Below are 14,896 nucleotides of genomic sequence, written 5' to 3' on the forward strand. Positions count from 1 at the left end.
CTATTATGCTTCAAATGTTGTAAAGCAATTTAAGTGGTGAGAATCAAATGCTATTTCCTTGTTGAGAATCATTTACTTGTAAAGAATGGACTAATAATTATAGGTGGCCGACGAGTTTTCATATCATAATCTTCAATGAATAAAGGAAAAAATCTTTCTATAATTTCACCATTTTTCGAGATAACTTCAACCAAAATAGGACTAAAAACCACCACGTTTCAAATTTGCTTTGATGATATCATTTACACTAACCTAAACAAGATAACATAACCCACGGTCTAAACACCCCCCCACCCCTTCCACTTGGTTTGAAGTTTTAGAGAGATATTTTGATAAGACGATTGAAATAGCAATAATAATACATATTGTAGTACTCTTAAAGATAAAGAATGCAATATTAGCAGAATGTGCTCTTTGTGTTAAGTTCGTTGTGTGACTTTAGTTGAAAAATAAAGTAAAGAGTCTAGATTTTTCATAACTGATTTATTAGTTCAAATAGAAAACACAAATAGACCGCTTTCACTAAGAGTCAAATTTAAAATCTTATAATGATTAAATTAACAATGCGACTAAACTCAATTGGGAATGCAATGTGAAGTCAATCATATAAATGATGATAATCAATATAATTTGGGAGAAGATGATAATCAATATAATGTAGCAAAAGTGGCTACCAGCAAATACAATTACCTTTAATGTGAACCAAAGATTTCCACAAATAATAACTGCACATTATATTCATAAATGGGTACTACTTCAGTGAAACTTTAACTGATTATCCAAATTGCCTTTCTAGCTAGCTGTCTAAATTTGAGCAAATGGGGTGTAGCTTGTCAATCTTATCTTAAGAAAAAGACTTGTTATTATTAAACATTAGCAAGTTGTACCCTTCTGTGCAAAGGAGTCCAACATCAACTCCGAACCAAATTGTCCCAAATTGTTTGAGCTTATCTCTAAACCGTGTGTGATAAAGTTCAAACTCTCATCCTGCCCTACGTGCACAAGGAGTCCAGCACCAAACCCAAACCAAATTGTTAGAGCTTATCTCTAGACCGTATGTGATAGAGTTCAAACTCTCACCCTGCCCTAAGTGCACAAGGAGTTCAACACCAACCCCAAACCAAATTGTAACAAATTGCTGGAGCTCATTATCTAAATCGTTTGCGATAGGGTTTTAACTCTCACCATATCCTTTTGCACACTAGGAGCCCAACACCAACCCCAAACTAAATTGTCCCGAATTGCTGGAGCTCATCTCTATAGATCGTTTGTGATAAGGTCCAAACTCCCACCTGTCCCTTCTGGGCACAAGAAGTCCAACACCAACCCCAAATCAAATTATTGGAGCTCATATCTAGATCGTTTGTGTTGGGTTCGAACTCCCATCCTACCCTTCTGGACACAATTCAAGGACCAACACCAACCCCAACACAAATTGCTATAGCTCATCTCTAGATCGTCTATGATGGAGTTCAAACTCCACCCTGCTGCTAACAGATAAATTTAAATACAATTGCTCGATCATCTACTAAATCACTACCCTGAGACTAAAATAAACCCAACATACAAATAGGCTGCACCAATTATTGAAACAATTTGTTATCTATATCTTAGTATAGCTAATATAAGCACAAAAGTGGGAGTAGTATAGATAGACATGGGCTTGGGGAGGGAGACATGTAGGCAACATTTTTTCCAACTCCACTACTAGGTAACACACACTACATGTGCTATGAACTCATGAGAAACTACATAGGTAGCTACCTTAGGGTTAATGGGCAGTTAGCTAGTATAGGTAGCTAGGTTTCCATGTTGTAGATGAATACATGAAGGTATAGGGTTCCCCATTCTTGTGAAATCTCCATCTTTTTATACGTACAACGTAGTAATCAATCAAAACATCTCATCTAACTTTGCCAGACGATAATGAATCATCATAAGGTCCCATGAAGCAACAAATGCACAATATAATTGTCTCATTTACTTTGTTGTTGAACTATCATTTCCCATGCTACTTCATCAAAAGACATCCATGCCCCCCATCTTTTTACTACAAACTGTACTGTTTCCCCTGCACTCCTCTGATCTTTCCCAGTACCAACAGTAGTGCAGGGAACAAAAACATATATATATATGATATGAGTGGACAACTCTTTCATAGTCGATCTTTTACAAACTGAAAAGCTAAGTTGTATACTGCGAAATCAGAGGGTTCTGTGGAGTTTGCAGGAAACAGTAAAAAGATGGCCCATACAGGTCTCGAACCTGTGACCTTCGCATTATTAGCACGACACTCTAACCAACTGAGCTAATAGGCCAATTGAAAATATTTTGTGCTTGCAAACTTTTATTCTTACCTGTTTTCCATCCAAATTCCTTATATCTTCAACCTATCGGCCATTTGAAAAGTTTTATTCTTTACCTGTTTTCCATCCAAATTCCTTATATCTTCCACCAATAGGCCAGTTGAGAAGAGCCAATTACAAACTTCAATTTTAGATAATTTGAGATTTAATATAATTGCTGATTTTACGATCAAAGTAGTCGATACTTGGTCAACATATTTGATCGAAAATAAAATATATTGCTAAAGAAATTTGGATATCACTAAGGGGATTTGGGAAAATAAAATATATTGCTAAAGAAATTTGGATATCACTAAGGGGATTTGGGAAAAGAATAAACGTTGTTATTGGCTAGAAGAAAAATGGTTTTGGTCAATTGTACCTTCCATAAATGAGAAGACAAGTATCCCAAATCTCATACCAATATGGACATGGGCTAACCGGCCACTTGGGTAGTGGGCGAATACTTGATTGTCAGTATCCAACCCATCAATAACTATTGATGGTTTTTATGTCAATTCAAGGTGATGGAGATATTGAGATTTGTCCACGAGTGGGCGCCAAAAACATACGCGGCCCAAGAGTAAGAGGATGCTCTAGACAAGGCACGAAGGATTGGGGCTCAGCGCAAGGGACAAGACCCAAGTAGGGGGTAAAGGCTCCAGGGCTAGCAACCAATTTCACCCTGGAACTCGTCTTTAGGCTCAAAATGGTGAGCCTTGACTTAACCTCTCGGCTTACCACGCTTTAGGAATAATGTTGGACTTTTCTTTGTATAAATTAGCATTGTCTTGCCTAGCTAGACAATCAAGTTCAATTCATTATACTACAATATTCTTTGTAATACACTATCACTAATTCAAGAAATATTACTACAATTTATTCCTCTTTACTATTTTACTCATATTTTTTACTCAAACTTAGTTAATTCAGATCACCCAAGTCAATTAATTCTATCACAAGGTATTAAGGATCATATTTGAATTGGTGTCACCAAGATGTAATGTTAATGAGAAGAAGATAACAATAAGTTGTCAGGTGATGACTTGTATATGGATGTTATATATTCATCTCCTTAATATGTACTACTAAGGATCATTGCTCTGTCTCGTGCAAAGTAGTGGTCCTCTCTTTAGTTAAGACTTAAGAGTGAAAGTTTGCTTTATAAAAGTATTTATTTTACAATTTATATTATCACAAATGATAAGAAGTTGACCTAATATACTTAGAATATTAATTATAATATAAGAAGTTTTCCTTCACCGTTGTTGTATAGCCTCTATACGTACATTAGCGGTACGGTGCATCAAATATTAATTCTTAAATAAATTACTAACTACAAATCTTAATTACAAGAATTGGTAATACAACCAGGGGAGCAATTGAGGCAAATCCTAATCTATGTTTGTAATATGCGTAGTTTATCAGTGTTTAAATATGAGCCAAAGGCTTCCGCTATTTCTCACTTTTAGTCCCTAACTACAAGCTTGGTCTACTTGAGCCAACCTTATGCATTAATGAGTAAATGGTAAAGATTCACCGGCGACAGTGTGAGAGCAACCTTTCAAAGTGAGGGGACTTCTTGTGCGCAGTAAGTAAAAGTCTAGTATCTGTGTTCAGTTGAGTTATCATGATTTACATCATCTCAGATGCTCTTTCGAGAACCTGGAAGGGTGAAAGGGACTCATCCATCTTTAGCCAAAGGTCAAGAGTGTGGTTGAATGGAAGGGACTCATCCATTCTTAACCAAAGGTCAATGGTTTGATTCTTGACTTTGAAAACCCAAAAGATGTGCCTACAATTCAACGAGGGAATTCTGACGTAAGGATTCTTGGAGTTGGGAATTCAACTTTTCAACCACCTATGGAAAGTTATAATATTAAAAATAAACAATATTTAATATTTTAAATAATTAATGGGTAAATGGTAAAGATTTATTAGTTTTAAGTTAATAATGGAAAACTATAGTCAATATGTTTGATCAGTTTCCTCTCTAGGGTTTGCTAGAGTTTTCTCCTCCCCTAGGGTTTGCTAGGTTTCCGACGGTTTCCTACATTTTTTCCGGTGATCATCACTGTTTGGCGACGCTAGTCGCAGCGGGCAAGTGCGTATGGCAGCGACGGAGGGGGACGGTGTAGCGGTGCTGACACGACGGTGGGCGGACATTGTTCTAGACGAGGAGGAGGATGCCGTGTTTGCGCCGGCAGGGATGGCCGAAGGCGGTGGCCAGGCGGTGACGGAGCAGACGTGGGGCGTTGTGGGCCGTTTTCTGACGAACAAAATCATTAAGGCAGAGTATATGCGGCAAGTCATGGCATCCGTTTGGCAACCGGTACGAGGGGTTCAGGTTTCGGAAATTCAACCGAATCTGTTCCTCTTTGTTTTTTATCATGAGACGGATGTGGAGTATGTGCTGGAAGAGGGGCCGTGGTCGTTTAACAATCATTCGTTAGTTTGCAAGAGGGTTCCGGATGGTGTGATGCCGATTGATGTTGTGCTGGATACGATTGATCTCTGGGTACAACTGCATGATTTACCGATGGGATACACGGGGATCCCGATTCTTGAGCAGGTTGGGAATTTTATTGGAACTTTTGTCAAACTGGACGAGAGGTTTATTGGGGAGCCTTGGATCACGTATTATCGTATTCGGGTGTCTATACCGGTTGATAAATCGATTAAGAGAAGGATGAAATTGCTGAAGAGGGATAGGACAACATGTTGGGTTAACTTCAGGTATGAGAGGCTGCACACTTTCTGTTTCTGTTGTGGTATGCTGGGTCACTCCTATAAGTTTTGTATAAAGGCTCGGGAAGCAAGAATACCGGTGGAACAGTATCCGTACTCTGCGGAACTACGAGTGGGAGGAAACCGAGGGCCACGGGAGATAGGGGACCCTTGGTTGGTTCCTCTCGGTGGAAAGCCGAAGGACTTTCCGATGCATGGGAATCCGAGCCGCCGACCGGTGGTACGGAGTAGCCCGGTTGAGGAGGCCGAGAGGTCCGAGACCGAAGAGGTGGTGGTGGCAGTGGCCAAGCGCCGCCGTGAGAATGGAGGGGATGGTACAGATGTGACGATGGTGGATGGCTCAAAAAACTTGTTTACGGCGGGTTCTGGATCACAGACCCGCCCAACCCAATGAGTACGCTGAGTTGGAACTGCCGTGGCTTGGGTAATCCACGGACAGTTCGAGAGGTGGTGGACATGGTGTCCAAAAAGCAACCCGACTTTGTATTTCTAATAGAAACTAAGGTAGCGCGAGATCATGCTGAGCGTCTTCGTGTTACGATTGGTTTCGAAGGCTTATTTTATGTTGACAATGATGGTTTGAGTGGTGGATTAGCGTTATTGTGGAAGAAGAATAATACGGCGAGACTCCTTAGTTACTCAAGAAACTACGTTGATATTGAGGTAACTATGACAGGTCATCCGGCCTGGAGAATGACGTGTTACTATGGTTATTCGGACCGTAATAGGCGTGCTGAATCATGGGATTTGTTGAGAATGTTGGCGGCAAAATCGAATCTCCCGTGGGTGGTGGTGGGGGATTTTAATGATTTGCTATACCAGTATGAGAAGAGAGGGGGAAATCCACATCCGAATAGCCTTCTTCGAGGTTTTGGGGAGACGATTGAGGATTGTGGATTAGCCCAGTTGCCAATGATTGGATACCCATATACCTGGGAGAAGGGGAAAGGGACTGCAAACTGGATTGAGGAGAGACTTGATAAGGTCCTAGTAACGAACGAGTGGCGCAATATAATTCCCCATGTAAAGGTTATGAATTTGAGAACCAGGAAGTCAGATCATTCAGCCATTTTTTTCACAGTTCAGGAGGAGGTAGGGAGGGATGGGGTTAGAAGAAGGGGTTTTAGGTTTGAGATGGCATGGTTATATGATGAGGGATGTAGGGGTGTGGTGGAGCAGGCGTGGCAGGAAGGGAGAGGGCAGGGTTTACAGGGTTGTGTTCAATACTGTGGAAACCGGTTAACACGATGGGGTGGGGATCGGTTCCATAAGTATGGGAAACAGATTGTGCAGCTGAAACGGGATCAACAACGTTTGAGAGGATGCACTGACTCGGCCTCTCTTGTCGAGTTTCAGCGAATAGAGCAACTTCTGAGTCGCACTGAGGCCCAGGAGGATGCATACTGGAGGCAGAGGGCCAAGCAGCACTGGCTCAAGGAAGCTGACGCCAATACCAAATTCTTTCACAGGTATGCCTCTCACCGAAAGAAAAAGAATACTTTACTTAGATTAATGAATGACAATGGGGATTGGTTGGAGGGGGATCCCATGAGAGATAGCATTCTGGACTATTTTAAGAATATTTTCAGCTCTGGGGGTCCGGGAACTGGAGATGATTTTTTTGGGGAGATAGAACCCAGGGTATCACAGGCGCAGAATGACTCACTATTACGGCCATTTAATCTGGAGGAAGTAAAGGATGCATTGTTTGCAATGTATCCGGATAAAGCACCAGGACCGGATGGAATGAATCCGGGTTTTTATCAGCATTTCTGGGATGTGGTAGGAGGGGATGTTGCGAGTTTTGTGCTGAACTGTCTTGAATCAGGTGACCTCCCGTCTGGCTTGAATGAGACAGATATTGTGTTGATCCCTAAAAAGAGTAATCCAGAGTTAGTAACTGATTTGCGCCCTATAGCACTTAGCAATGTCATTTACAGAATAATAGCTAAAATGATGGCTAATAGAATGAAGCCTTTGATGGAAGGAATAATATCTGAGACACAGAGTGCTTTTATCCCAGATAGATTGATAACAGATAATATTCTATTAGCTGCAGAAGTGGGGCACTTTCTGAATCGAAAACAGTGTGGATTGAGGGGCTGGGGTGCACTTAAGCTGGATATGGCTAAGGCGTATGATCGAATGGAGTGGCCTTTTCTCCGTAATATGATGATGGCATTGGGTTTCCATGATAGATGGGTTGATTTGATTATGAAATGTGTGACCACAGTCTCCTATAGTATTCTGATAAATGGCTCAAGGAGTGACCCAATAATACCCACGCGTGGTTTGAGACAGGGAGACCCGCTATCCCCATATTTGTTTATTATCTGTGCGGAGGGACTCTCGTTGTTACTACAACAGGCTAACAGAGCGGGATTAATTCATGGATGTAGGGTAGCAAGAGGTGCCCCTCAGATTTCTCATTTGTTTTTTGCGGACGATAGCCTTTTATTCTTTAAGGCTAATGTGGAGGAGGCTAATGAGATAAAGAAATGCCTGACTGTATATGAGGATCTATCGGGACAGGTGGTTAACTACCACAAGTCGAGTATTTGTTATAGCAGGAATACGAGTAATGTGGATAGGGAAAGTGTGGCCCAAGTTTTGGGGGTGGAGCAGGCACCAAACTTTGGCAAGTATTTGGGTCTACCTTCGTTTGTGGGTAGGAATAAAAAGGCAGCTTTTGCATATATTGAGGATAAAATACGCCAAAGAATTGGGTCGTGGAATAAAAGGCTATTGTCTCAGGCAGGGAAAGAAATACTGTTGAAAAGTGTGGCACAATCTATGCCTACCTTCTCAATGAGTGTTTTTTTGCTACCTATATCAGTATGCACGGCTATAGAAAGAACGATGAATAGATATTGGTGGGGTTCTGGGACGGACAACCGAGTTCACTGGAAGGCTTGGGACAAGCTATGTGTTCCTAAGAAGTATGGTGGATTGGGTTTTAAGGACCTACGTGCATTTAATCTAGCTATGTTGGGGAAACAGGCATGGCGAATGCTCACTAAGCCTGATTCCTTAGTAGCTCGTGTTTACAAAAGCCGATATTTTCCCAGGGATACTTTCTTTGATGCGCAGGTAGGAAATAATCCCAGTTTTTGTTGGCGGAGTATAATGGCATCAAAGAGCATAATTTGTAGTGGGGTCAGACGAAGAATTGGGAATGGGGAAACTACATCTATATGGACCCATCCATGGTTACTAGATGACCAGGACCCTATGATACAAACAGAGATGCCTATACAGTTACGAGAGGCCAGAGTAGTGGGGCTAATAGATCAACAAACTGGTACATGGGATAATGAAATTTTATCAGATTTATTTCAACCTACGGATGTCGAGAGAATTATGAGAGTACCTGTATCCCGGGATTATAATGATGCATGGTATTGGTACGGGGACCCGAGAGGATTATATTCTGTGAAAAGCGGGTACAGACGATTGGTGGGAGATTATGAGAATAATCAAGGCCCCTTTATTAATTGGTTAGCTTTATGGAGACTAAAAATTCCACCAAAGTGGAAAATGTTCCTCTGGAGAGCTATTTGTGATATTTTGCCTACAACTACGAACTTGCTTTTAAAGAGGGTGGAGGTGAACCCATATTGTGCTATGTGTGGGATATCACATGAGAATACAATGCATGCATTAGTCTTGTGTGATTTTGCAAGAAACATTTGGGATCAATCCAACCTTACAATCCCCAATATTGTCACGGATATTTTTCATGTTTGGTTTGGGGAACTTCTAAATATTTTAGATTCTGATGGAATGTTATATGCAGCATCAATTCTATACAATATTTGGAAAGCTCGAAATGGTGCAGTTTGGGAGGCATTTTTACCACGCCCGGGGTCCCTACTCAGAGCCGCAGCGGCAGCCAAGACCGCATGGACTCAGTCCCGCCCAGCCGTGGCTGCCACTGCCACTGCTACGCTGCCGACAGAAAACCGCCACGCTGCCCAGGCGAGTCCCACCGCCGGCCGCGGTGCTGCCGACGCCGCCGGATCCTCTGTGCCGCCAGTGAGAAGATGCAGGGTCGATGCGGGATATCTACACGAGACAGGGAATGCAACTGTAGGGGCCGTTTTATTAGATGGAGATGGAGCCTATATCTCGGCACTAACCGCGCCGCTACCGGCCTGTACGTCACCACTTATGGCTGAGGCTTTGGCGTGTAAGGAAGTTTTATCATGGCTAAAGGATCGAGGTGAACAGAATATTGAGATCTACACGGATTGTTTGACACTACAACGCTACCTTACATCATCAACCACTGCGTTTCGCTCTTACGTTGGCTATGCCATTGATAGCTGCAGGCAAATTGCCGTTTATTTTCACTCATGTTCTTTTAATTATATTTCTAGATCGGACAATTATTTAGCTCATGCTTTAGCCACTACGGCTTATCAGCAACCTGATACTATGTACTGGAATACTCACCCACCAGACATTATTTCAGCATTTTTCTAATGAAGCACCGCAGAAAATTTTCAAAAAAAAAAAGTTAATAATGGAAAACATTTTGGGGATTGTGACCATGTTGGCAGACCATTGTTATTATCACGTCCATCATATGGAAAGCATACAAGTGATACAACTACTACTACTACATAAGAAGAGCCAATATATATAATGTTTGGAAGTGGGCTATAGGGGCATATATGATATATATATTAGTCAAAAGAGGATCGGATCGGAGCTTCTATAGGTAGCTTAGCTTAGCTAGTAGGCATGAAGAATCATCAGGAGCCACGCTCAAGCTCTTCCTGCGCCGCCTGCAAGTTCTTGAAGCGCCGCTGCGTCCCCAACTGCCAGTTCGCCCCCTACTTCCGCTCCGACGACCCCAAGAAATTCGCCAAAGTTCACAAGGTGTTCGGCGCCAGCAATGTGAGCAAGATCCTGAACGAGGTCCCGGAGGAGCAGCGCGAGGACACCGTCAACTCCCTCGTTTACGAGGCCGAGGTCCGCCTCAGGGACCCCGTCTACGGCTGCATTGGCGCCATCGCCTCCCTCCAGCGCCGCATGGCCGAGCTCCAGAATGATCTCCTCCTCGCCAGAGCCCGCCTCGCTTTCTACGCCACCGCCAATCCCCCCACCGCCGCTTCCTCCTCTTCCTCCTCCTTTAATTATGATCATCTCAACGCCAATCTGCCCTCTTCTTACCTGGATTTTCCGCCCTCCGGTGGCTTCTCCGGCACCTATGATCATCACCAGAATTCTCTGATTCTTGATCACACTGGATCACTCAATCCATTTGGCCAATTCCCATTCCCTTAATCAATTAATATCATCTTTATCCCTCCATGTAGTAATATTTTGTCCGCTCAGTTAGTTTTTGAGTGACAAACTGTGGGCAGGTAATAATCTGGAGGGCCATGGCCAGAATGGCATTGGGACTTCATGCTACTTAGTTTAATGTAATTAATTATTTATTATTTATATGGAACAGAGATTGTGGTGAAAACATTAGCCACAAATCCTTTTAAGTATTCCACAATCTTTCTTTTGCTCATAAAAACATTCTGGTTTACTTACTGTTTACAGTTGACACTGAATTCCTTAATCCCAACGAAAATGTTTAAGTTACCGGCCCCCAACAAGTAACACCTCTGATTATTAATTATTAAACTAATTAAAGAATCTATTGATTAGACAATTGCTAATTATAATACATCACATCATTAAATTTTTTTTCCCTGTATGGTAGTAATTCTGGGAATGGGACCCTACAAAAGCTGCTTGTCAGCTCTGTTAAAAATGAACCTTTCCCTGCACATCCGAACCCATATCGATTTGATCAGTCCTGAAAAAAAAATGGGTTTTTTTTGCTTGTTTCACACTTTTGAAAGAATGTATTGGGTGGGGGGGTAGGAGCAGTGATTTACAAGACACAGACACAGACACAGACACAGAAATATGTTCTGAGAATGATTACAAATAAGAAGCCAAACCAGCAATTTCTTGAAGAAGATGTTATAGTTGATAAATAGGGAGAAACATGTCAGAAAATACACTAAGCAAGACAACATTAATGAATAGAAGGACATTATTCTAGGAGTTCTTGAGATCTTTTATTGACTTCAAGAATAAGATAATTTACAAGCCACTATATGAAATCAATCATTTCAGTGAGTGGCGGGCACACTTCACAGATGCCCCCGGATTGCGAATCCTTCTCTCAAGTCGCCTCGCCTACAGCTTCGTTTCCTGGGAATGGTAATTCAACAGTTAGCGAGCGTAAAAAGGAATCAATGACACTCAATATTGCCGGTAATTTCAACTCTCAATCATTGGGCATATGCAAGTTGAGGACAGAAGGCAAACAAGATTTAAAACATACAGCCTGGAACAATCAATCTGTGGTTTGTATGAAAGAGGATGCAACCACAGAATCTAAATCCATGTACAAAGGGCAAATTTTACTGTTAACTCGCGACTCATCCTCGTGGATATCAAACATTCTATTCAGACATTATGCATCACAGAGATATTATCTGTGTCTCGAAGGGTCGAGATGTGTCTGCCATGATGACAGATCACGGGGATAGCCCGTATTCTTCTCTCTTCTTGACAACCATTTTCAAACAAATATTGCATCCTCTTTCCGCCTTTCTATATTGAACCAGGGTTCATGACTTTGCATCGTCTTCTCATGGAAAGAGGGACTTAATTGTCCACGCATTCCTGAAAACTTTTGGCACACCTATTTCACTTTAAGATGAGAAGGAAAGTGGGAACACGGGGAATTTGTTCCCATAATCAAGGTAAAATATAAGCTAATTATTGGGATACACCTAAGTCTCGCACATACATGAATGTTCATTTAGTACAATTTGTTTACAATAAAGGCACAGTTAATTATTACCATCTAGAGTCCATTTTTATCAGCAATCAATTAGTCCGAAAGGGTAAAGCCTACTATAAACAGCACAACATAGACTACAAAAGGTTTTAACTTTTAAGTGTCTAAGAGCCTAAGATGAGCAAAGTGGCTACATAGTAGGTTGGAATAAAAACATGTAATAATCACCGAGACTACTATTACACCATAATCAAACTGTCAGAAAATCGCAAACAATCAACAAAGGAAACCAAATTAAGAGATAGACATATCTCCATTCCAAGTGAATCCCATTTTAAAGCACCAACTCTGCTCGATAACCATTCCAAAACTACATTCGGCATGTCTATGGATATAAAAAGTTGGTTCTCGTTTTAAGAAATAGCTGAGACAGTGAAATCAACACAGGTGCAATAACCATGTAGAAAAATGAGCCGAGGTAATGTTCAGGCACAAGCAAAAGTTTCATATGGCTACATCCCAATAACCATATCGAACAGTGTTCAAAATTTCATCATTTGAGCTGTAAGAACGACAATCAACCAAAAAACAAGTAAAACTCAACAGGAACTATGTGAATAAGTCGCAGCCAGCTAAACACAAAGACATGCTTAAGATCTTAAAAAGCCTCAATTTTTTTTTGGCCGAACTTCGTTAGTGACCTTATATGGTAACCATGACAGAACTCAACAATTTTCCCACTGTGCCAACAATACCTATATTAGACAGTATGTCCTAAAGTGATGTTGTCAAGAAAATCCACTCTTAATGAACAGATTAGTTGATAATTTTTTTATTCAATTGGCTTGGAATGACAACCATTACAGAATTGGTCAAAAAGTTTTAATCTTTAAGTATGGAACTGTATAAGAAACCCTAGCCTTTTCAAGCTTCAAATCAATTCAGGTATGCAATTAATAGTAATAAATAAATTCCATAAACTTCACCTGCAACAGGAGCAGGAGAATGCTTAGCGGTGCGTTTGGATTTTTCGAGCTGCAGCTGAGCTTCCATGAACATATTCATCCTCTGAACCTCAAGGTCTTTGGAGAACTCCATCCTCTGCTTCTCCAGTTCCATAATCTGCTGCTGTTTGGAGCTCTCAATCCTCTCGTATATCTCCCCAAATCTTAATATCGCCCGGGCTAATTCCTTGTACGCCGTAGTTTCCTCCGATAGATCGACATAGTCGAGTTTACGCTTCTTTCCTGGGCCGGTAAAGAGCAGGTCATCGTCGCCTGCGCCGCCGCCGAGGGAGCTGTTGTTAGAGCCGCTAGAATTGGGCTTCGAGGAGCCGCCGGAGTAAACTAGGGCGGTTGGTTTTGCGTTGTTAGGGCTCGATCCGGGCTTGACGGTGAGCGTGATGGTGGTAGATTTTCTCGGCGGCGGCGGCGGAGTAGCGGAGGTAGTTCCGACGAGGAAATCGAGGCGGTGGTAGAACGGCCATATCGACGGCGACGACTTGGATTTCTCGAGCTTGTACTTTTTCTTCAAAGTATCGACGCGGTTCTTGCACTGAATATCAGTCCGCTGCGGCTTAACGCCGTCCTGGCGAGAATTAACGGCGTCAGCCACCTCCTTCCAGTCCTTCTGACGGAGGTTACCCCTGTTAAGCTTGATATAACGGTCGCCCCAAGCCTCGATCAGAGTCTCGGTGGCGCCTTCGCTCCAGCAGTCCTCGCGGCCGCCGGCGTGGGGCCGCGGCTTGCTCTGCGCGACGGGGGCCTCCATGGAATCCGGCTCAGTCGTCGGCGCTCGAATTTCGCCGGTGGAGAAGAGAGAAAACACCGGGGAAAGAGAAGAAGAGAAGGAGAGGGGAAAGGGAAAGGGAAAGTGAAGGGTTGCCGTACATCTGACCGGAAGAGTGGACGTCAGAAGGGTATTGGACGGAGTGGGTTGTGACTACGATAGTCTACGATTTTTCCCCACTCATAATTTACCCTTCTTTTTCTATGTCATGACTCATGGGAATGAAAAGTCAAACAAGCTTAATTGTCTCCGGTGAATATTTCTACATTTACCGGCGCTACTGTTTTGTTTCACTCGACGGAGAATCTGAGTGAGTACACGCCAATCATGAATCACAAGACCAGAATTAGAAGCCATTGTCGTCCATTAACTCCACACCTTTCTTTCTTTCTGTCATACTTTTTTACTTTTGGTATCATCAACTCTTTGAGTTATGCATCTAATTAGGCACATTCAATCCTTAAGTATATATTGAATGTGCCTAATTATGATGATAAAACGTGTTGAGTCAAGTGAAAGAAATTTAAGTGTTTTAAACATTTGGTCACTTACTGTTTAATTATGTAACGTAAAGTAATCTAACTTGCTCTATAAATAGTATTGCTAGCATAGAGAATTATAAGAGTTAATTTTATTTTTTATTATTTAATTATGTAACGTAACGTAATGTAACTTGCTCTATAAATAGTATCGCTAGCGTAGAAAACTATAAGAGTTAATTTTATTTTTTATTTTAAATATATAATTGACAGTTCATTTTTAGTCACTAGTATTGTTGTAATATGATAATTTTTTTTTATCTTCTATTAATAATAAAATAATTTAAATGTATTAAAATATAATAATATTTTGGTGTTCAATTATTAATTTTTTCAAAACAATTAATTTTTTTGAATATTGTTGACTCCATTACATTGTAGTATCTGTTCAAACATATTTTCTTAACCTATTGAAACTCAAAAAGTTAACATCATTTCCACTGAGATTCGATCATAACCTTTCATATCGGAGATGTCACGTGAACAAAAAATAAATCTCTTTCTATAAAATTTAGAAACTTATATATTTCTCCTAAAGAACTCCAACTTCCAGCCCAACTCGATTAGGCCTTTCAACGATCAACCCAAACTGACTTAGACTTTTTTGGGCCTATATATATATGTATATACAGAGTAAACCGTAAGAAATTAGGTATAAA

At 41.3% G+C, this 14,896-nt stretch overlaps 2 protein-coding genes and 1 non-coding gene across 4 annotated transcripts; 1 reads left to right on the plus strand and 2 right to left on the minus strand.

Moving 5' to 3' along the window:
- Positions 1–2,244: 2,244 nt before the first annotated feature.
- On the minus strand, positions 2,245–2,318 carry TRNAI-AAU. Its single transcript has one exon. It is a non-coding gene; the product is annotated as a tRNA-Ile (tRNA).
- Positions 2,319–9,752: 7,434 nt separating this feature from the next.
- LOC109147889 (LOB domain-containing protein 21) lies at positions 9,753–10,598 on the plus strand. Its single transcript, XM_019295553.1, has one exon. It carries the CDS (start codon positions 9,840–9,842, stop codon positions 10,383–10,385), a length of 546 nt encoding a protein of 181 aa, XP_019151098.1. The 5' UTR covers positions 9,753–9,839; the 3' UTR covers positions 10,386–10,598.
- Positions 10,599–11,013: 415 nt separating this feature from the next.
- LOC109148174 (trihelix transcription factor ASIL2-like) lies at positions 11,014–14,001 on the minus strand. 2 transcript variants are annotated; one of them, XM_019296010.1, is made up of 2 exons: positions 12,906–14,001; positions 11,014–11,318 (listed from the first exon to the last, which is right to left on the minus strand). In XM_019296010.1, exons 1-2 carry the CDS (start codon positions 13,678–13,680, stop codon positions 11,287–11,289), a joined length of 807 nt encoding a protein of 268 aa, XP_019151555.1. In that variant the 5' UTR covers positions 13,681–14,001; the 3' UTR covers positions 11,014–11,286. The 2 variants fall into 2 exon arrangements, with proteins under 2 accessions (XP_019151555.1, XP_019151554.1); XM_019296009.1 differs by having other exon boundaries at positions 11,014–11,315; positions 12,897–14,001.
- Positions 14,002–14,896: the final 895 nt, after the last annotated feature.

Source organism: Ipomoea nil, unplaced genomic scaffold, assembly GCF_001879475.1.
Source record: "Ipomoea nil cultivar Tokyo-kokei standard unplaced genomic scaffold, Asagao_1.1 scaffold2036, whole genome shotgun sequence".
Lineage (NCBI taxonomy): Eukaryota > Viridiplantae > Streptophyta > Magnoliopsida > Solanales > Convolvulaceae > Ipomoea > Ipomoea nil.